The sequence below is a fragment of the Clytia hemisphaerica genome, unplaced genomic scaffold, assembly GCF_902728285.1.
Source record: "Clytia hemisphaerica strain Z4C2 unplaced genomic scaffold, Clytia hemisphaerica genome assembly, whole genome shotgun sequence".
Lineage (NCBI taxonomy): Eukaryota > Metazoa > Cnidaria > Hydrozoa > Leptothecata > Clytiidae > Clytia > Clytia hemisphaerica.
In genome coordinates, this window is record NW_027103432.1 from 203,161 (window position 1) to 226,220 (window position 23,060).

Sequence of the window (23,060 nt, forward strand, 5' to 3'; positions counted from 1 at the left end):
TTTGGTCATTCTTATACCTTTGAATGCTACTAACCATTTGGGACGGGGGATGTATGAAATCGAAAAGACAAATTCCCAGTACATTTACTGAAAAACTATTTACAAAACCATAAAACAGCCTATAATGCACAAATAACATAAAAACATACAAAGAATTCAACAAAAAAATAATTTTCATAAAATAACAATCTAAAATCTAAAATTTTACAATTACAATGTATGGCTTAAAGGTCCACTGCACACAACATGTAAAATCCTTTTAAAAAGGAACAATGTTAATAAAACTTCGAGATAAATTAGCTAGAAAATTACATAATTTAATCTTAGCATAAGATTTTATCTTACATACAAACTGCTTTAAGATAATGAATTATTCATCAATCGGCTGATTCAAATTTAAAAATAACTTTTTTCATACATAAATTTTTTAAATAATTAATTCGTTCATTTAGTGATCCACACAGAATCGACGACTTTATCGACACTATCTTGAACAAACTCGAAGAAAATATGCGTTGAATTTTTGACGGAAAATCTACCATAACCGTAATTATGATCATGGTATACAGACCATTCCTTTGGATACCATTTATCAACATCTAGGTACTGACCCCCTGCACCGACTACCAAGTGCAAAATACCGTCTTTTCGGCACTCGTTGCGGTACACTTTGCATGTTCTTTCGTAAGAATGGTAGTGTGCCCACAGACAAACGTCGACTTTATATGTGTACAGTAAATCTTCCAAATATTGTTGTAATCGAAGTGCGATAACAAAATCAACTGAATATAGAACAAAATCAAATCAGAATAAAAGAACCATATTGAAAAAAATACCGTCGGTAAGATTCCGTTTCCCGGACTGATATTCCACCAATTTTTCCGGAATATTTCTCCTGGGATAGTCGGCATAAGATTAGGAAGACTTTTTTCTAAAGGTATGGGAAACATTGTGTTGAGTGAGTTTAACTACCCGGAGTCTTGGTCTTTTTCCGCTAGAAAAGTTGCAGTGGAATCTAAGCCTGGAAAGTGGAATCTTACCCCAATTAACGGTATTAGTTTATTTTATTCTTTAGTTTAACTAAAAATAACGATGCTTTAGCTTCCATACACGGGATCAAAATCAAAATCATGGCGTTTATTTCGTAGGTTAAAATTGACAGTACTTTAGGCATACAAACTTTCGCGAGGTCGAAAAATCGCGAAATTTACACCATTTATTTTCGCAAATTTGACGAAAAAATTATTTACGCGAGCATAAACTTTCGCAAATCAAAAGAAAGAAATAACTTTTAGCTTTAAATAGGATAAAAAGTGCCATTAATCTTACATTTTATTCCATGTTAGAAGTTTTACAGATTTTCTGTGTTGTGAAGAATTCTTTGTGAGCATAAAATTTCGCGAATGGCCCGATTATTTTCAAAGACATTTATTTTCGCAAAAAGGGCTAAAATTCGCGAAATTCGCGAAAATTTCTGCTCGCGAAAGTTTGCACCCCTAAAGTTAACCCAAAAACTAGAGACTTACTATATACTGCTTCACTGCAATACATTGGCCGGTGTGCTCCAACCATGACAAAAGGTGTTTTCGTTCGGTCTACACTCTTCAAATCCTTCTCCAGCCAAATATATTGAGGTGATCCTGGGCGAAAGTCATGCTCGAAGCTTAACATAATCATGTGTACCATACCATAGTCGTAGCTGTACCTGAATTTTTAACGAAAAGGTGCAAGACTTTTATCAAAAAAGCTTGCTCAATACGGGTTTTAGTTTCTTGAACTGAAGTAGAGAAGCAAAGACCACCTTTAGTAGGTTTTAAAGATTTCACATACAATAAAATGCGAACAGATGCGATAGTGAAGTTGGTATTCAACTTGACAACAACTAAAGAGATCGGCTGGTGCGATTATTGAATTTATTAACATGCCCAAGTTTCAAAAACGTGGTTTAATGGAAGCTTACCAAAATAGACCGAGTCCATTCTCGGGCATGTGAAATCTATTGACCATAGGAACAGCACATTCACCACCAGAGTCAGTGTGACCATCGAACCATGAAGGACGAAAGTTGGGTTGTTTTGAAGGGTCTTTTTCATGTCCATTTATATGATCATATTCGTGGTTTCCTATGCCAACCATGTAAGGGATCAAAGATGCATAAGGCTGGATCTGGTCAAACCATTGGTCCCAAAGATATGCCTGTTAAAAATAAAGTCCTTAAAACAGTCAAGTTTTTTAAAATGCCTGGTGTGGTTGCGGTGTTTTTGGTGTGGTTGCTATACTTGTCAGGTTCGACCATGCGAGAATGCACTGTCACTGTGACTAACTATACACCAGCAACTCGATGTGTCGCGAGCACAAGTTGTTAGAGTCAAGTAACCGCAGTGATTTCCCTATCCTAGGGTATGATTGCTGTCCTGGATAGGGCCTGATCCGTTGATCAGAAGGTTAATATCTCAATTTCTCTCTTAAAAATTAAAAATTACTAATCTCATTTTTACAACTTTCGGATGCATTTAAACTAAAATCTAAAAGCGATAGTACTTTAATCGTAGAAATTTTAGCGAGACTAATTTTAGCGTTTTAGCGAGTTTTCGCTATTTTCGCTAAAATAAATCTCGCTAAAACGCGCCGAATTGACAGATCGCTAAAATTTATCCGCGCGAAATTTTTCGAAAAGCTGATTCGCTAAAATAAATCCAGTATGTTTTTTCTTTCATTTTGTTATCATTTTCATAACTTTTTCAAAAACTAGTAATGGGGGCGTAAATTTCCAAGTTTTTCTGTTCTAAGTCAAGAATTGTGTTACAAAGACATATCTTCTATATACTAAAAGTCTAATTCTCTATGAGCCGTGGGGTGGCCATTATGGATTTTTGAGATGGGGGTTCCAGAGTTACGTGACCGACTGTTTGGATGGGTGGGTGGGTGGCTGAAAACGAAAGCGAAAGTGGTCAGGGGAAGAGTGTGAAAATTAGCGTTTTCTTAAAGAAGTCGTTGCAGTGCAAATCTTTCGCAAATTTAAAAACCCACTTTCCCGTGGAAATAATTGACGTTTTTTGGTTTTTTGGGACCCTTGGGGCATAAGCTACCCGTTGACCGCAAAAATTTCAAAATTCGCGAATTGACCGTTGATAACATTAGGGGTAAAGAGACCCAATGACGTCACAGATTTAGGAAAAACTTCAAAATGCAATATCTCGAGTTTGAAAAGGAGTTGGGAGGTCGGTGACCCCTCATTGGATCGAGAATTTTATGGAGAATAAGATGGGAGGGTTTATATGGCTTGAGTGTGACTTTAAAATTTGGCTGAATTTTTAGGCGTTTTCAGTTGATGACGTCATCAAAACAGGAAAAATGCGATATCTCGAGATTGGATAGGAGAGCTGGGAAGTCGTTGACCCCTCATTTGATCGGAAATTTAATGGATAATAAGTTGGGAGGGGTAATAGTTGGTATATAGAAACTTTCAAAAATAAATATATTTAAATTGAGGCTTTTTTGGTCCGATGACGTCATCAAAACCTTAAAAATACAATATCTCGAGTTTGAGAAGGATTTCAGTAATGATTGACCCCACATTAGATCGGAAATCATAAAGAGAATATTTTGGTTAAATGACAAATTGATTTCAGTGAAGTAAAAAGTTGATTACCCTTTCGATGACGTCACTTAGGGCCAAAATGACGTCACAAAACATAAAATATGCGATTTTTCAAGCTTCGATTATTGATAAGTGGTAATATTTCGTTTTTTCGGCTTACAATATACAAATCAGATCTTTTTATACTCCCCCACCATCCAAAGGGCTTTTGATGTGTTCAACAACACTCTACTCGGCGGGTGCGACGCCGGGTGACGGCTAGTACTATACTAAATGAGTTTATGAAAAATGTCTGTAACGCTAGCCCATTAACATATGTTAAGGTTTCTAAAATTTGAACGCCGCGGCTGGAAAACCTATCCACCTTCAATACAAAAAGTCTCGCGCTAAGTTTGACAAGCGTAGAAAACTCGGATTAGAGAAGACTCTACACTGCTATTTGTAAACGAAAAAAGTTCTGACGTCAATTTCATGAAAAAGTACTGCGACGTCACAAAGTTTCAAATAAAAAGGTGTGGCATTTTTGTTGCACGATTTCGAATTATTTTATATCAACACACGCAACAAAATCCAACATTGTTGTTTGATGATTAAACTTCGTCTAACATTATTTAAAAAGGTTTCAATGTTGGTTGCATTGCATATGCGCCGGTCTTAAGCTGTCCGCATGCGAAGCCAACAAACGGGAAAACCTTCAGTGCTCAATCGGAAAGCGCGAGCCTCTCCTTCACAACTAAGGCTTTTTCTTTCCTAGAAGCAACCCTCTCACCACCTCAGACACCTTTGGGCGTCTGCAACGACGGGTACCCTCGATAATTTTGACAGGGTTACTATGGCATTTCATTGAACACAAACTCCCGTTATCTTAAAAAAACATATCATCGAGGCTTACAGACACAAAATTTTGACTAATGTAGAAAGTTTAGAAGTATAATTTTTATTATTGTATTTGGCATTTTAAGCCAAAACGATGTCAGGAATTAACCCACATTATAGTATTTTAAAGGCTTTTGATGTGCAAGAAAAACCGTTAACCGGCGTTTACGACGACGGGAACTGTCTAGTATGTGACTATATTGATTTTTGAATTAAAAAACGTTATTTTTTTCTTCAAAATCATTGCCCTCGCTAAAATTAATCCTTGCGAAAATTTTGTCAGACGAGTATTCGCTAAAATTTATCCACGCGAAATTTTTTGAAATCTTGATTCGCTAAAATAAATCCAAAAAAAATCAAGATTTTCCTGACTCGCTAATATACGCTAAAATTAATCTCGCTAAAATTTCTACGATTTAAGTTCTTACATATCCTCTGGCATACGAAATATCTCCAATATGAAAAACGAATTTGACGTCACGGTCGTTAATCTCATTTCGGGAATATTTTGCGGTCAGCACAGCGTTCGAACTTGTTCCCAGGTCTCCGTAGACGAGAAAGTTGAAGGGTGTTTTATCTCCTGATTTCAATGGTGTAGTGAAGTTGTTTACCGCTGACATGAACTGAAATGAGGTATCAAATAATTGGTTAGTTGGCAGCCAGATGGATGAGTTTAGTTGATTAACTACAACTCGGATATCGTAATATTTTCTTGTCCCTTCAACTTAAAAGTCCTCACTTATTGGAGACAATTTATCACTCGAAACTTCAATCTATAACCATAGTCATTATAAAAAACCCCGGTCCGGCAATGTATTGTTTTAGCTTTGTTTAATTTTTTGTTACAACAATACTTTTTGATCGCGTTACCAAAATCTCCTCTTGGGATTGGTCCATTTTCCAATCACATGATCAAAAAGTTTGCAAAATAAATCGGTTTTAGTACGTAAGCTCTATCTATTAACAATCAAAGAAACAAATCCTTCCAGACCAGTGGTTTTATTCTTTGCCACGGCATGACGTCACAATTGGGGGAAAACAGAACACTTACTAAAGATAATTATGTGTAATCATTAAACAAAATCTTTTAGTGAGTTAAACCATAGTGTTTGTTTTCCCCTCGCAATAATTAAATCTTATTGGTTGAAAAGCATATCACATGACTTTCCGTGGCAAAGAATAATGACTACTTATGCTATAACTCAAGTAAATTTATAGCTAAGCTATAAAAAAGTATAGAATCTGCCAATCAATAGCCAAGATTTGGTAAGTTTGTTCCGGTACAAGAAAAATTTGTACATCTTTGTAATTGTATTATTTTAACCTCTTTGGTACCACAAGAGTAATAATATCTTGTATTTGGTTCTAAACCGGTCAACAAAACATCATAAGTATATCCAGCATCCCAAAATCCAGTTGTGTTGGCAGGAGATTCACACATTTCCGAGCCTTTGTATGTTTTGGATGTATATTTCGTTTGTGTTTTGTCAAGGTCTTTTGTTTTACCATAACGCACTTGGATGCCTTCAGAAACTGAAAAATGAAAATGTCAAGATGACCAATAACTATCAAACATAGATGGGTTGTAATCGAAAGTGAAAGCGGACTGTGGTGATTATTTTCTGTGAACATTATTATGCTTCATTTTTATAATTTACTCATTTGACAATGTTGCATACTCTTTCATTTGGTAAAATATCGAGAGATAAAGAACTAACTTACAACAGCTACATGGTGCTTCATGCTGGTTCAATCTTCAGGCAATGCAGCGTATTGTAGATTTTTATTTTAAATGAAATTTACAATACACTGCATTGCCTGAAGAACACCGAGTAGCAATTGTAAGTTAATTCTTAATTTCTTGATATTTCGCTCGAATTTCCTTGAGCATTTATTTATTTAACTGCATTTGGTAAACTAACTTTTCATTATTTTCTTCTTCTCAGAAAGCGAGAAAAAATTCTAACAACCGCACCAGAGAGATACTATTGCCTTTCATAAATAGAAAATTAGCTTGAGTGGAAAGCCACGTTTGTCATTGAATTAGATGGGAAAGCCCAAACCACCAAACTTGTTCGTGTTCAAATCCTGAAAATAAAAAAGTTCAATAAATACCTTTAGCAGAATTCCACATAACTCTCATCTCTGTTTCTTTCCCAGTCATTGCCAAGTGAACTTGAAGAGGTGCAAAAGCGTCGCCATTTGTAAACCTCACTTTGTTACTAATGGCAACTAAAGTTTTGCCACCAATATAATATCTGAATGCACAAGGAGATCGCATGTTGTATAACTTGACTGTATAATAACCATATCCTTCTTGCCAAGTTGGTGATTTTGTGACATCAATATAATCAAGTCCATGTGTAGGGTTGTCATAATAAGGACAATAATATCCAATTTTATCTGTTTTGGTTGGATTGGGAATTCCCTCCCATAGAACTGTCACTTGTCCTGCATTTTCGACTTCTTCTGGCCAAACTTTCAGCAAAGCTTTCATGTTATCAAGGTCAATATTATTGTTGAAAGGTCCTTCCATTTTAAAATCAGGGCGATTTGCATCTACGTTCGACCCATTTGGATATTTTCGACTGTGAAGAAGAAATCCGGTCAAGTAATGGTCAGATGTGATCAATATATTATGTCAATAACTTTCATTTTAGATCTATTGAATGATCTTAAATGTATAGACATCTACAATCAGCGCCGAAATACATTGGCATAATTTTGGGTGTTTTAGCGTTTTTCAGAATTTAAAGATCGGGCGAGAATTGCAGTTTTAGTAATTCCACTTTGTTTGGTTAAGTGGCTTCCAGGCTATATCATCAGCCTTATTTGAACATTTTTGAGCTTTTAAATCCTGAGGGCTTAGGTCCTCCTAAGTTGTAAGTCTAATGTTAAAACTCAGAGTTAAAACTCTTCTTTCAAAGCGTACTTCAAAGCACTTAAAAATCACTTGCGGTTTTAAAGTTTTGAGGGAATTTCCCTTATGCGCCAAATATTTCGGCACTGAATGTGGATTGAAAAGAGACTATACGCAGATAGCCTATGCGCTAAAAGCAGGCCAAGTTTTGGAAGGTTTATAGTTTATAGCAAAGGATTTGAGGACCGATAATAAATTATGTTGTTCAACAAAGTATAACTCTTGCCTTGTCAAGAAAAAAAGTTCCACTTACTTGAAAAAAGTTGGTACAGGATGGTAACCTTTGCCATTTAATCCAACAAAATTCAAAATAAATACCACCAAACATGCAGCAGCATTCATTTTGATGTATTGTGTAAATTTGTTAGTTTCTGTTAGTTCATTTTTTTAGTTTCTCTAAAAAGAGAATTATAAGTATGAAAATAAAAAATAAACGAAGAGACAACCACAACAAAACATGTGAAATATAAAGTATAGCTCAAAATTCATGCGGCGGCCTTCATTTTGATTTGTTGTTTGTTAGTCATGTTACATTATTTTTCATTTACCTTAAATAATTACTTTTAAATAATACCTTTACGTAAATAATATGATGGATGCAGTGTATTTTCTTAATTCCCAAGAGGTCCATCATGATTTAGCCAATCCTCTTACAGAAGCTGAAGAAATCGAGGACAGTGGCAAAAGAGTTTTAAATATTTACTTCGAAAATATGATGCATAAAATGTACAAAATTAAAAAAAGTATAAGTAAAAAAATGGTGAAAAGGCTTTGATGGTGAAAAAATAACGTCCATCTTGAGAAAAATTTAACATTTTAAGTAAATTTCATGGCTTGGCCACTCCAAGATGTTGGTACTATTCATCAAAATATCCGAACTTTTATCTCATGAATGTGGCTTGGCAAATAGTAATCAGTCAGGAAAATCGCGATTTATCACCTAAGACGATATTCGATTAATTCATTTGGTGATCCACACAGAATCGACGACTTTATCGATACTATCTTGAACAAACTCGAAAAAAATATGAGTTGAATTTTTGACAGAGAATCTTCCGTAACCATAGTTACGATCATGGTATGCAGACCATTCTTTCTTATACCATTTCTCACTGTCCAATTGTTTTCCTGCAGATCCAATCATCAAATGTAAGATACCATCTTCCCGGCATTCATTGCGGTAGACTTTGCATGTTCTCTCGTATGAATGGTAGTGCGCCCACAGACCTAAATCTACTTTGTGTTCGTATAAGAGATCTTCTACATACTGTTGCATGTGGATAGTAGTTTTGTAATCAACTAGAACGGAATGGTTCATATTATAGTTTTAAAAGTAATCAGAATTCTTTACGATATAAAGAATCCGCTAAAATTGTGGTTACTAGCGACTTAAGTATTTTCACTTTAGAGGACGGCGGAGTGACTGAAGCAATTCGGAATAACCCGCACTTCTAACCCGCAAAATGGAGGACGGTATAAGTGCTTGCTTACCGTCGTCCACAGTTGATCAGGATCTAGTCAAATCGGAAGCTAACCGTCTCCACCGTACAAAAACACACACATAAACTCGCTAATACCTTGAGAAAGGGTTGCAATTCAACTATACTTAAATATGTAGATGGAATCCTAGATTATAAAGCAACTGCTGACAGCGTTTTTCTTTAACGCAAAGAGACAGGAATAATACTTAATTTACCAAGAATCATGCACCTACTCAATCTAAATTTCAATCCAACTAATCTACAACCTATTTGGGGAAATGCTTCATTTTGAGAAATTCCCGAAACAGCGAGTAGGCGAACAGTGCAGCTTAGTTACATACCTGGACCATATTCACTACAATACATTGGTCGATGCCCGCTTACGATCACAAAAGGAGTTTTCTTGCGATCAACATTCTTCAAATCATTCTCCAACCATTTATATTGTTGTGATCCTGGGCGGTAATCGTGTTCTGTACTAAACACCACCATGTGAACCATGCCATAATCGTAACTGTACCTGCAAAAATAATTAATTTGGTTGATTTCCCATTGAGACGTAGGTTTAAATACGGAAGCTTATGGAAAATTATGTTTAAGTCATACCAGTTCATAAGTCAATTACTACTTCAGAAGTAAAGAGTCAGACATTTGGCCTCAGAATATAAAAATGAAAATTTGCTGCTGTTTGAAGATTATGAAAATTTCCAACTTTTACAACTATCTTTATACTCTTAAAAAAAAAGAGCATAGGCGTCTTTCAGGTTTGAAGGGTTTATAGACATACCATAACAAGCTCAGTCCATTTTCAGGCATGTGAAAACGATTGAGCGTGGGTTTCGCACATTCACCAAAAGATCCTCTACCAGCATTGAACCATGATGGTTTGAAGGGTGGAAAGTGGAAAGGTTCTTTCTCCCATCCAATCAGATGTTGATATTCATGATTTCCAAGAGAGACCATGTAAGGAACAACTGATGCCATTGGCTGAATCATATCGAACCATTGATCCCAAATATACGCCTGAATAATCAAGACAATTTTAAGAATGTTAAAATACAATGTTCCAAAAAAAACAGACAAAATTTCATATAAAGTAAAATCCTCGTATCCATGTGAAATTTTGTGACTTATATACTTAATATTTCAATCTCAAAAACATACTCAATTATCTTGAGAATTATATATCCATCGATTGAACAAAGAATTTTAATCTTACTTCAATTATTCTAAACTCACTTGAGATAATGAGTTTTGAGGATTCTACTTCAATCAAAAATTTGTCCGCTTTTTTGGGACACACTGTAGAGTAAAAGTGACATTCTTTAGTACATAGTACATAGAGAAAAAAACTAACTTTGTAGTTGCAAACGATGCCAGGTTTTCACTCAAATTAATGATTTTCTTTCAAAGATTTTCAAATGTGATTTAAAATGATTTCTTACATATCCACGAGCGTAAGAGATGTCCCCTGCATGGTAAACAAATTTGATATCATTCTCATTGATCTCTTGGTGAACCAATTTGGCTGTTTGTTCGGCGAAAGAACTGGTCCCCATGTCCCCGTAAGAAATGAAATTGAAGGGCGTTCTGTCTCCTCCTTTCAAAGGGGTGGTGAAGTTGTAAACAGATGACATAATCTGAAAGAGAATATTATAGAAGATTCAGAAAAATGATACATATGAAGTGATATGGGTTTCGTCCAGTGTAAAGCCTGCATTAAACAGCTCTCCTTTTCATTTGAACTAAAATTTACCATCTCTTCTAAACGGATTTCTCTTATAAAAAAAAGAGTGGAGAGTGCAACCTATTTCGATATCAGAAATGTGTGGTTTTTTTAGCCAAATTGTATTTAATTGTTTACCTCTCTACTACCACAGGAGTAATAATATTTCGTGTTGGGTTCCAAGTCAGTCAACAAAACATCATAAATATACCCAGCATCCCAAAATCCAGTTGTGTTAGCAGGAGGTTCACACATGTCTGAAGCTTTGTAAGTTTTGACGGTATATTTCGTTTGTGTTTTGTCAAGGTCTTTTGTTTTACCATAACGCACTTGGATGCCTTCAGCGACTGATAAATGAAACAATTGAATTTGATTAATCTACAGACGTTTTTTTTTTAATGAAGAGTTTGACACGTTTTTATCGTTTATAAAAACGGTGTTCAAATATTTTCTTACACCGATATAAGCAGATATAAGAAAGAATGGATCTCGTCTCATCTTTTTTCTAACACTTAAATGAGCCAATAAGATTTCACCAATGAACAAAGAGCTCATTAAAAATACACAATATACCATAATGAGCATGCAAATCTCTTAACTTTAATCGTATGAAGAGGGTGGTTATAATAACATAAATCTCCTGTTTTTCTTTATACCTCCATGTTGGTTCTAATTTAAAATAGTCGAACGTGCGCAACGCACTGGGCTCAACTTCAGTGGCTTCAAATTATAGGCCCAATTGTAGACCCCCAGATATTCACCCAAGGAACAAGTGTGCCGAATTTCAGCCAAATCCAACAATTTTTGACGTCTCCAGACTGCCCCAAAGTTTTAGCCTCGTTTTGGCGAAAAACTCGTCCCCAGGCCCCAAAAATCTAAATTTTTGAAAAATGAAAAAATTACCCCAGATATTCACCCAATGAACAAGTGAGCCAAATTTCAGCCAAATCCAACATTTTTTAACGTCTCCAGGCTGCCCCAAAGCTTTAGCCTCGTTTTGGCGAAAAACTCGTCCCCAGGCCCCAAAAAACAAAATTTTTGAAAAATGAAAAAAAAAACCCAGATATTCACCCAAGGAACAAGTGTGCCGAATTTCAGCCAAATCCAAGCATTTTTAAAGTCTCCAGGCTGCCCTAAAGTTTTTGTGACAGACAGAGAGACAGACACACACACAGACACACAGACATTGTCAGATTGTAGCTCAACTGAAGTTGAGAATAATATCATACCTTTAGCAGAATTCCACATAACTCTCATCTCTGTTTCTTTCCCAGTCATTGCCAAGTGAACTTGAAGAGGTGCAAAAGCGTCGCCATTTGTAAACCTCACTTTGTTACTAATGGCAACCAAAGTTTTGCCACCAATATAATATCTGAATGCACAAGGAGATCGCATGTTGTATAATTTGACTGTATAATAACCATATCCTTCTTGCCAAGTTGGAGATTTTGTGACATCGATATAATCAAGTCCATGTGTAGGGTTGTCATAATAAGGACAATAATATCCAATTTTATCTGTTTTGGTTGGATTGGGAATTCCCTCCCATAGAACTGTCACTTGTCCTGCATTTTCGACTTCTTCTGGCCAAACTTTTAGCAAAGCTTTCATATTATTGAGATCCATATTATTTTCAAAAGGTCCTTCCATTTTAAAATCAGGGCGATTTGCATCCACCATCGACCCATTTGGGTATTTTCGACTGAAAGATGAATAATACAGAATTTCTGACGTAAAAATCCCGTTACTACACGTGTTTTTCATAAGAACATCCAAAATTTTTGAAGCCTTGGGATGTTCTTAACTTTTTGAGTTTTAAGTCTAAAAATGTTCCTAATGTTCTTGTAATCTAATGTTCTTAAATTGTTCTTAATATTTCGGCCATCGAAGCCTTATGTTCTTATATATATAAAAAAAAGTGTTCAAAATATTTTGGGTTAAAAACGACTTGCAAATAAGTGTACACAGTGCAAAACGAAAAGCAGAAAGCATAAGAACCATATAGGGAACCCTAAATTAATCGTAGTGACCATCATTGAACAAACTCCTGAACGAAGGTGTCGAAAAGTTGGTTCTCATTTGAAGTTATGCGATATACATGATGACTGAGCAGAGGTTTCGCTTTGTCAAGAGAAAATAATTCCACCTACTTGAAAAAAGTTGGTACAGGATGGTAACCTTTGCCATTCAATCCAACAAAATTCAAAATGAACCCCGCCAAATATGCAACAGCCTTCATTTTAATTTGTTGTGTTAATTTGTTAGTTTAATTTTTGTTAATTCATTTTTTAGTATTTCTAGAGAGAGAAAGATAACTATAAGTATAAAGAATAAACAAGGGTACAACCACAACAAAAGCATGTCAAATGCAAATACAATCTAGCAGTTTCTTAAGAAAAACATCACAACAGGAAAGGACCAGTTATAAGAGAGCTCTGTTGACAAGGGTATCAAAATCAACAATCGTTTTCGTGAGAGCAACAAAGTTCTATGTGAGGTCCTCTATCATGAGACAAGTCAATTCCTGTCTAAAAACTTTTTATGATACCAACTAGTAACCCGTGACTTGTCTTGTTTTTTAAACATCTTATATATTTTCTACGAACCACAAAATGCTAAACAAAAAATTATGTAATTTAAAAAAAAAACATATAAAAAAAAGATTTACATAAAATATCTACAATGAAATTAATTGGTATTATTAAAAACGATCAAAGGCATGAATAGATCATACCAACGTGTATAAATTATAATTAATTATCTTTTTTGACATCACAACTTTGAAGCTTTTCAGACGTGATATGTAGTCAAGATCAACATTCTAATTATACAAGCTAAATCACATGAATCTACGTGACTCATACTATTTTAAAAAATGTCGCGATTAAAGGAAAGGAAAGGTTATACTCTCCACACCGATTCATATTTTGTACGATTCACAATTCACAAAACATTACTACTTTTTAAACTCTAATCTATTAACAACTAGCATCAAACCTGTATCTTATCCCTGCATTCAATTAATCAATCAGCGGTGATCCAAACAGAATCAAGCACCGTTTGACTGCTATTCTCAACAAATTCGAAAAAGATGTGCGTTGAATTCTTGACTGAGAATCTTCCATAACCGTAATCTGTCTTGTGGAAAACTGACCATTCTTTTTTGTACCATTCGTCTCGATCCAAGCTTCTGCCACCAGACCCGATGAGCAGATGTAGGATACCATCATCCCTGCATTCGTTGCGGTAGACCTTGCACGTTCGCTCATAAGCATGATAGTGAGCCCATAAACCAACGGTCACTTTGTATTTATAAAACATGTCTTCGAAATATTGTTGCATGTGCAAGGCAATACCATAATTCACTGGAATAAGAAGAAAACCAATATTGATGCTTACAAATAAGTTAGAGATTCCAGGGAAAATGAGTTACACTTTGAAACAGAGAATCAAAATGGGTAATAACATGCTTAAACACCATTAAAACTATACCACAAAAACCCTAACCGAGGCTACCTAGTGAACATGGACTAGTGATTCACACTAACCAAACAATATTATAAGGAGTGAATTTTTAATAACTTGCAAACTCTGGTTTGTTATACCTGGGTAAGCTTCGCTACAATACATCGGTCTATGCCCTCCAACCATAATGAAAGGTGTTTTCGTTCGATCTACACTCTTCAGATCATTCTCCAACCAAATATATTGAGGTGATCCTGGGCGGTAATCGTGTTCTGTACTTAACATCACCATGTGAACCATGCCATAATCATAACTGTACCTGCAAGTGGGAAACAAATTTTGCTAGATTGTTCGTTGATTGAAATTAGATACAAGACCAAACAACAGTTGAATCTCAAGAACTCGAACCTCCTTTACTCGAATGTATCCTAAATTTGGACGAGTTTTCTTGTTCCTTTACTAAACAATTCCTTATTATAACCCGGCCTCCATAACTCGGAAATTCCATAATTCGAACAAATTTGAGCTCACCGTCAAAAAATTTGTTCAGAATAACTGTTGCTACTATGTGGAGACTACGTTTAAAAATATTACCATAATTACATTGAATTAATTTCTGCATGAAAACACAAAAGAGTGCGCACTTATTGTTTAATAGACTTGAATATTTGTCTACACTACCTTCCTCTTTACTCGATCATGTTGAAAACTAACCTGAACCTAAAACTAACCAAAGTTCTGATAGAATAAAGTCAAGTACCTTAATCTTAATGACCCTTTTACACGCCCTAATCAAGCGCCGGCCTTAAAATTACGCCAAAGCTAGCAATTTTTTTCCATTTTAGCCCAGCCCTAATTTAAATCCCTTCCCTTACACCCGCTCTTATCTCGCCAGCGACGAAGAAAAAAAACGCAAATAAGGGCCAACGTAAAAAGGGCCGAAAAAGTACTGTAATTATTTTTAAAATTTGCAAATAGGGAACAAATACCAATAAATAGCAAGACCATTGTCTGGCATATGCCAGCGATGAAACATTGGTACTCCACATTCACCTCCAGAATCTGTTCCTCCATTGAACCATGAAGGGCGAAAGTTGGGTTGCTTTGAAGGGTCTTTGGCATGTCCACTGACATGGTCGTATTCGTGGTTTCCTATGCCAACCATGTAAGGGATGAGGGAGGCGTAAGGCTGGATCAAATGAAACCATTGCTCCCAGATGTAGGCCTGAAACATAAATGATAGGAAAATTGTATAAACTAAGTTACTGATAACAATGTTGCCGTAAAGTCAATAATAAGTCAGTTGGTATTTATTCATTTTCAATAAAATTGGTACATTTGCAAAGCATCTTTTTGAAGTGAATCTGACACCCTGGACATTAACCAGGTGGAACACAAGAAAAAATTTGCTACAAACCAAACCGGTGGCGTATGAGAGATCTCCATGGTGATAAACGAATCGAACATCGTGCGAATCGATTTCTTGGCGAACTAACTTGGCAGTTTCAATTCCTTCAGGGAATGCTTCAAGACCCATATCACCATACACAATGAAGTTGAAAGGAGTTTTATCTCCTGGTGTTATTGGTGTCGTGAAGTTGTATGTTGGAGTCATGTACTATGGGAGGAAAATAAGAGTTAAAGATACTTTTTATGATTTAGAGAAAAAGACGCACCTCTATGTTGACAAAGCAGAATAAACAATCAATTTCTTAAAATTTATAATCGCGTGGTAAGGGAAGGGGAGCTAATTGTTTTTTCTTTTGTTCAAAAATGCTGTGTAAGCAAATTGTATGTGATACGTTAAACGATGCCCTTAAACCAAAGTGTTTTTAGCCACAAAATGAGTTTTTATTACACTTCAGAGATTGGTCAACAGCAAAATAAATACAGGAATATATATTAACAATTTTTCCTGCCAAAGTGATAAAACTAAATTCTTGAATAATTAGTCGAAATGATATTCATGACGTAATGTTTTATTTAAAAATTAGTGGCAAAACACCCCGGTGTTTTGGGTGCTTCCGTGTAAAACATTAGGTCATGAATATCATGAAACATTTTTGAACAGAATTTTACCTCTTCTGTACCACACGAGTAATAGTATCTTGTGTTGGGTTCCAATTCGGTCAGCAAAACATCATAAATATATCCAGGATCCCAGTACCAGGTAGCATTGTTATTCGCAGGTGATTCACACATGTCTGAGGCTTTGTATGTATGTGATTCGAAGGTTGTTTGAGTCATATTGAACACTTTGGACTTGCCATACCGACATAAGATACCCCTGTCGACTGAAAAGTGAAATCAAAAGAATGATTAAAAGGAATGCCGAGTAAAACAAGGCTATCTTTGTAAAAACATACCCACAATAAGTGTGGAGGAAAGAACATACATTTTCAATGTTTGTGTCTAGATACCTTCCTAAAGTTCAGAGGGTTCTCTCATGCTTAGAGAAGTTATCTGTAAGTCAAACTTCAAAGTCTTGATATGTGCAAGTCATTTTTCTAACGAAAACACCCGAAAAAAGTTGGGATTCGACAACTGTCTTACTAAAACTAGAGACCCAATGGTCAAAACCTGCCATTTTTGGATGCTTTCGTTATAAAAAATACTACTTTCGCATACTAAGAATTATCCCTTCAAGGCATTTAATATTAAACCAGTTCACTAGTCTGAATCGTAGACCTTTACCAATATAGGTATTTTCTGTACACAGATCCGATATCTACGGCTAATTTCAAAATTCGTTGCCGTAGTATAGAGGGTCTGTTGTCATTGTCTTTTCTCATTTGAGATTTTTCAAACAGACTGCTACGATAGAGTGTGGGTAAGAGAGGGGAGACGATGAGAGAAGTGTTGCTATTTATAAATCATACTTCATCGCAGAGGTCTCCGTACGGGAATTTTTTTTTATCAAACAGACAATGCGCACAGAGTGTACTACGAAGCGGTAAACGTGAGATACACTCTGGTACAGAGTAATATAGGTTTATAAGAAGCACGAATCCGTTAGTGGATGCCAGCAGCCGACCAGTTGACTTACTTTTTGCGGAGTTCCACATCACTCTCATCTCCGTAGGTTTGTTGGTCATGGATAAATGAACGTGAAGCGGAGAATAGATATCTCCATTGGTGAATTTCACTTTGTTACTGACAGCTACAAGAGCTTTAGCACTGTTGTAGTATCGAAAGACACAAGCAGCTCTCATGTTGAACAAATTGACTGTGTAATAACCATATCCTTCATGCCAGGTCGGTGATTTTGTGACATCAATAGTATCCAGTGCGTGTTTAGGATTGTCGTAAAATGGACAATAATACCCAATGCGATCATCTTTGGTTGGATTGGGAATACCTTCCCACAATACAGTCACTTGTCCTGCATTTTCAACTTCCTCAGGCCATACTTTCAATTTAGCATCGATATTTTCTTGAGAGATTCTGTTATCGAAGGGACCATCCATCCAGTTTCTAGTTCTTGGATCTTTGGCATTTACGATTGATCCATTTTCATGCCGGCGACTGAAAATAGAATAATTACTTGATAAATGTGGACACACTTTGGAATTCATTACTGGGTACCAGGTGTTCCAGAAATAAGTTATCCTCTCTGAAATAGATTTTCTCGAGTTGTAGGAATTAAAAAAAAATTTAATCCGATTATATTTGAAATAGAAAAATAGACTTAAACTTTGATGGATTATTTATTAAAATTTGGTCCATTAAATCAAAAGATATGCTAAAATGAAAAAAAAAATCATTTATGACACATCTGATATCTTAATAAAAGTCTAATATCAATACAACTTACTGAAAATAGGTAGGCACAGGAAGGGGACCTTTCTCATGGGCCACCACAACACAACATGTGCACACCCATAGAAATATTGAAAATTTCATTTTACTTGATGTACTGTTATTTCATTTTTATCATCTAAAACATAGTAAAAATGTTAGTTAGTTAGATAAAAACCTTATCAAAACATTGAAGTTTACAGGCTAAATAAATAGATATTCGAAAAAAGCCTTACTTTAAAGCTAGGAGACAAGATAAAATCAGCCAAAAATATATTTCTGATAGAAAATATTATATATCGGATTATATTATTAATAATATAGTAATATAGAATGAATAACATGATAACAAAATACTGTATTCCTTCAACTACAATCGGCGCCGAAATATTTCACACAAAAGGGGAATTCCCTCAAAACTTTAAAACCACAAGTGATTTTTAAGTGCTTTGAAGTACAGTTCGGAAGTACTCTACTTAGAGTTTCAACATTAGACTTAAGTCTTAGGACCTTCAGATCTCAGGATCTAAAAGTTCAAAAATGTTCCAATAAGGCTGAGAATATAGCGTTGAAGCCCATCTAACACCTCCCAAATCGAAAAATACAATGAAGCAAAGTGGAAGTACTGAAACTACAATTAACTGCTTAACTTGGATCAAACTGATCACAAACTTTGTGTATTGTAGCATTGTAACTTCAGTTCTTAAAATCCAACTATATAAAGTGAAGAGATGTAGGAATACATTGATAAGATATACAAAGGCGTTTAGTAAACAAAGTAGAAATGCAAAATATGATAAAAACAATCGTAAAAACAAGAGATAAAAAATTAACATTATTAACACACTTAAAACACATTCACAAAAATAATTATTTTTAGGATCTAAAACACCCAATTACCATTCAAAAATTATGTTATTAATTTTAAAAACCATTACCCAAAAAAATTCCCTCGTTCTATTACCGTTAAAATCTTCTTGAAGCTAATTTGAAAATAATTTTTTATCAGCTTTTATAATTTACTCTTATATACCAAGGGACGAATTTTTAAAAACTCCCTTTTCCTCCTATTTATCACTCAACTACCCTTGTGTGTTTACTTGGAGATCCAGACAGAGTCAATCACCTTCTGACTTCTGTTTTGAACAAACTCAAAGAAAATATGAGTTGAATTTTTGACAGAGAATCTACCATAACCATAATCATCTTTGTGGAAGACTGACCATTCTTTTGGATACCATTTGTCCACATCTAATGTTTGACCTCCAGATCCAATAACGAGATGCAAGATACCATCATCCCGACATTCATTACGGTAGACCTTGCAAGTTCTTTCATATGAATGGTAGTGAGCCCACAAGCCAACATCCACTTTGTATTTGTACAGCAAATCTTCAAAATATTGTTGCATTCGAAGAGCCACAACATAATCAGCTAGAAAATGTGAAATGATATTGATTTTGAAAAATGGAATAGAAATTTTGGTGAAAATTCACCCCTTACAAGCATAATATAACCAAAGAAGGCCAACTTACGATAAACGGATTCACTGCAATACATTGGTCTGTGTCCTCCAACCAGGACAAAAGGAGTTTTCGTTCTGTCCACACTCTTCAAATCATTCTCCAACCAAACATATTGAGGTGATCCTGGGCGATAATCGTGTTCTGTACTTAACATCACCATGTGAACCATGCCATAATCGTAACTGTACCTGTAAATGTACAAAAGAAATTCGGGCATTACTCAGGCAAACATAAATAAATGTGAAAATGGTGTTTTCAAACTTGAATCATTGTAATAAAAAATGTGACGAATTTACAGCTGATAATTTTACTGACCAGTAAAGTTTGAGGCCATTATCAGGCATGTGGAATCGATGAACAGTTGGAACACCACATTCGCCGCCAGAGTCAGTGTATCCATTGAACCATGTAGGATGGAAGTTTGGTTGGTTGGATGGGTCGTGTTCATGTCCATTCATATGATCTTGCTCATGGTTTCCAACACCGACCATGTAAGGGATCAAAGATGCATAAGGTTGGATCAGGTCAAACCATTGGTCCCAAATATAAGCCTTTGAAGATAAATTTTAATAAGATTGGTTTTTAGAAATCTATGATTTTATGCAATATAAGCCATTTAAAAATACTTTGCAAACATGCCTGAAGAAGAAATCAATTATATAAATGAAGACAAAACGAGACAAAATGGAAAATAACTCAATAACCAAAGTGTTAATTTCATAGTTTCATCTTACTTACATATCCGCGTGCATAAGAGATATCTCCATGGTGATAAACAAAGCGAACATCATTATCATCAATTTCTTGGCGTACCAATTTCGCTGTCTCGATTCCTTCTGGGAAAGGCTCTAATCCCATATCACCGTAAACAATGTAATTGAAAGGTGTTTTGTCACCTGCTGCCATAGGGGTTGTGAAATTGGCCACTGGGCTCATGAACTGCAAAAAAAAGGTCAAGGAATCATCTTACACGAAAAGGAATATCTTATGGAGATCAACTATTTATGGATGAATCACTTGCTACTTTATTTATTAAGGGCCTGAGTTCTAGAGCCTCAATTTTAAAGGGGAATTTTTAAAGTTTTGTGAGCCTTATATTTTGAAAAAATTAAAATCAAAGTTTTTCCTTCATTCTGAAGGCCATAGATAAAACTTATATATTCAATTAAAGAAGCCATGTTAGAAAGTAGTTAATTTGTTTGACTGGCATGGATAGCTTTATAAAACTTACGGGATAGGCCTTTTTAAAATATTTCATATGGACTGAGGGTTTTTCAAAACTAAACGACTTGTTTTGACGTCAGATACATCAAAAGAAAGCCAATGCCCCAGTAACTTTCAAAAAAATGCTCTTTAGGCAATCTTAGTATTGGGGTGTAGGTAACATACTGATATTTTGCCTCATACCAATGAACCCTTTTGGAAAAGAAAGGTCAAGCTGTCTTAAAGGTTGATCAAAGCCACGTTGACTGTCACTCATTCAGTAGATCTTCTTGAGTGGGATCTTGAATAAGCTTGTTTTACCTCTTCCGTACCACACGAGTAATAGTATCTTGTGTTGGGTTCCAAGTCGGTCAACAAAACATCATAAATATATCCAGGATCCCAAAATCCAGTTGTGTTAGCATTTGCTTCACACATGTCTGAGGCTTTGTATGTGTTTGCAGTGAACTTTGTTTGTGTCGTACCCAAAGCTTTGGTTTTACCATAACTCACTTTGATACCACTATCAACTAAAATTTACAAAATTTATAATTGAGAAAGATGCAAAATGTAGATGTAGCTTGACTTAATTTTACAGCTAATATATGGATTAAGGTCAAATAAAGACCAGTTGTTGGTTTTAATTTTCCTGACAATATATTTGTAAGAACATAAGATTTTCTAATTCAAATCATACCTTTGGCAGCAACCCACATAACTCTCATCTCAGTAGGTTTAATTGTCATGGCCAAGTGAACTTGAAGTGGAGCAAAAGCATCGCCATTTGTAAACCTCACTTTGTTGCTAATGGCAACCAAAGTTTTGCCACCACTGTAATATCTGAATGCACAAGGAGATCGCATGTTGTATAATTTGACTGTGTAATAACCATATCCTTCTTGCCAAGTTGGTGATTTGGTGACATCGATATAATCAAGTCCATGTGCAGGGTTGTCATAATAAGGACAATAATATCCAATTCGGTCTCCACTTGTGGGATTAGGAATTCCTTCCCAAAGAATTGTAACTTGTCCTGCATTTTCTACTTCCTCTGGCCAAACTTTTAAAGATGCCTCTAGATTGTTCTTAATATCAATTTGATTGACAAAGGGTCCTTTCAGATGAAAATCAGTTCTATTGGCATCAAGTGGTTTACCATGGGAATCACGTTGGCTAAGATAAAAGAAAGGTGATTTAAATGAGGAAGTCAAAGGGAAATGATTATACAATAACAAACAGTGAAATTTGACAAGGCAAGTCTTTGATTTTATAACTCTTTCAGTTACGTTTATCATATGATTTCCCGAAATAAAATATTTTGATTAAGAACTCAAGAAAAGGTTCATGTTACAAGAAAGAACGAAACCATTCATGTTGAAAAACATTCATTTGAAGTATTTAAAAATGCTATTGAATTTCAGTAAAAATTCAATTATTTATCAAAAGTTCAAACCATTTTGAATAGGTGATACTTACTGAAAGAAGGTGGGTATAGGATGGTATTGCTTTCCCTCTGCTAGCAGCAAAAATGTGCATAATGTTAGAAGCCCTAGGGACTTCATTATCAATTTAAAAATTTCTAAAAAGAAGCAAAACGTTCTTGAAGTTAAAAAAAGAAAGGAAGAACATCCAAATGAAAAGTAGTAATCCTAATAGCAAGAGAAGAATAGCATTCTGGATATTTCAGAAAGCTACTGCGGCAGAGAGTTTAGTTATAACTTTTTAAAAATTCACTCAAAAGTCAAACATTCATACACTTTTAAGGACAAGAAAACATTGAAATGGGTGTATAATATCCAAAATACCTTTTTAAATTTGATATTCAAATACACATTTTGATGCCAAATAATGCCGAAAATCCTTTTTTAAGTATTTTTGGCAATTTTTCTGGTTAATGCTTAGTTTTCGAGCTAGGTTGCTAAGACCAAGTTGCTTAATTTTTCGGCCATTTTCAAGGCTGGACCCTAAGCAGCTCAGTTGACTATAAAAAATATTTATTATGTTCGCAAAAATTTGATACCCACTCCCCCTTGTAAACAGAGATCAATAGAAATAACGCCATTCAAACAATAGACATACACTTTTACTATGCCCCCTCTCCCCCTGCATTATATGAATAGCTTCCAAAGTAATTCTTACCCCTTGAGCCTTGTTGTTGTGACTTAATCCTTTCCAGTAGTATATACTGTCACTTTTAATCTAAAATTTAGGGTCCAATACCAAACATCATATTCCACATTCAATATTACATTTTGATCTTATTTTTGTGACGATTAAAACCGTCCAGTTGTGTTTGAATTGGATTGAAAAAAGATACAAAGAGTCAGTGTCAAATACTTGCAATGTTATAAATCATTTCTAAAAGCTCATTTTGAATGCATTACTATGCAGAGTAGGGATCAGTCTAGGCAGACGTTTTCTGGTTGAAAGATTTTGCTTAACTTCCAAAAAAATTTGATTTTGT

General features: G+C 35.1%; 4 protein-coding genes across 5 annotated transcripts; all 4 read right to left on the reverse strand.

The window, feature by feature from the left end:
* Nucleotides 1-74: 74 nt before the first annotated feature.
* LOC136798053 (uncharacterized) lies at nt 75-7,998 on the reverse strand. Its single transcript, XM_067054636.1, has 7 exons — nt 7,651-7,998; nt 6,593-7,065; nt 5,802-6,010; nt 4,906-5,100; nt 1,961-2,196; nt 1,527-1,705; nt 75-782 (listed from the first exon to the last, which is right to left on the reverse strand). Exons 1-7 carry the CDS (start codon nt 7,737-7,739, stop codon nt 445-447), a joined length of 1,719 nt encoding a protein of 572 aa, XP_066910737.1. The 5' UTR covers nt 7,740-7,998; the 3' UTR covers nt 75-444.
* Nucleotides 7,999-8,080: 82 nt separating this feature from the next.
* Nucleotides 8,081-12,911, reverse strand: LOC136798054 (uncharacterized). 2 transcript variants are annotated; one of them, XR_010845339.1, is made up of 8 exons: nt 12,755-12,911; nt 11,834-12,306; nt 10,743-10,951; nt 10,324-10,518; nt 9,666-9,901; nt 9,220-9,398; nt 8,256-8,696; nt 8,081-8,166 (listed from the first exon to the last, which is right to left on the reverse strand). XR_010845339.1 is itself a non-coding variant. In XM_067054637.1 (7 exons), exons 1-7 carry the CDS (start codon nt 12,841-12,843, stop codon nt 8,359-8,361), a joined length of 1,719 nt encoding a protein of 572 aa, XP_066910738.1. In that variant the 5' UTR covers nt 12,844-12,911; the 3' UTR covers nt 8,081-8,358. The 2 variants fall into 2 exon arrangements, 1 of the variants encoding a protein (XP_066910738.1); XM_067054637.1 differs by having other exon boundaries at nt 8,081-8,696.
* A 680-nt stretch (nt 12,912-13,591) lies between these two features.
* On the reverse strand, nt 13,592-18,012 carry LOC136798050 (uncharacterized). The gene is made up of 7 exons (XM_067054634.1): nt 17,884-18,012; nt 17,116-17,594; nt 16,149-16,363; nt 15,487-15,687; nt 15,059-15,294; nt 14,210-14,388; nt 13,592-13,969 (listed from the first exon to the last, which is right to left on the reverse strand). The coding sequence occupies exons 1-7, from the start codon at nt 17,970-17,972 to the stop codon at nt 13,629-13,631; spliced, it is 1,740 nt and encodes a 579-aa protein (XP_066910735.1). The 5' UTR covers nt 17,973-18,012; the 3' UTR covers nt 13,592-13,628.
* Nucleotides 18,013-18,103: 91 nt separating this feature from the next.
* On the reverse strand, nt 18,104-22,200 carry LOC136798055 (uncharacterized). The gene is made up of 7 exons (XM_067054638.1): nt 22,073-22,200; nt 21,294-21,769; nt 20,918-21,126; nt 20,132-20,332; nt 19,709-19,944; nt 19,403-19,581; nt 18,104-19,301 (listed from the first exon to the last, which is right to left on the reverse strand). The coding sequence occupies exons 1-7, from the start codon at nt 22,156-22,158 to the stop codon at nt 18,964-18,966; spliced, it is 1,725 nt and encodes a 574-aa protein (XP_066910739.1). The 5' UTR covers nt 22,159-22,200; the 3' UTR covers nt 18,104-18,963.
* Between the last annotated feature and the right edge of the window lie 860 nt (nt 22,201-23,060).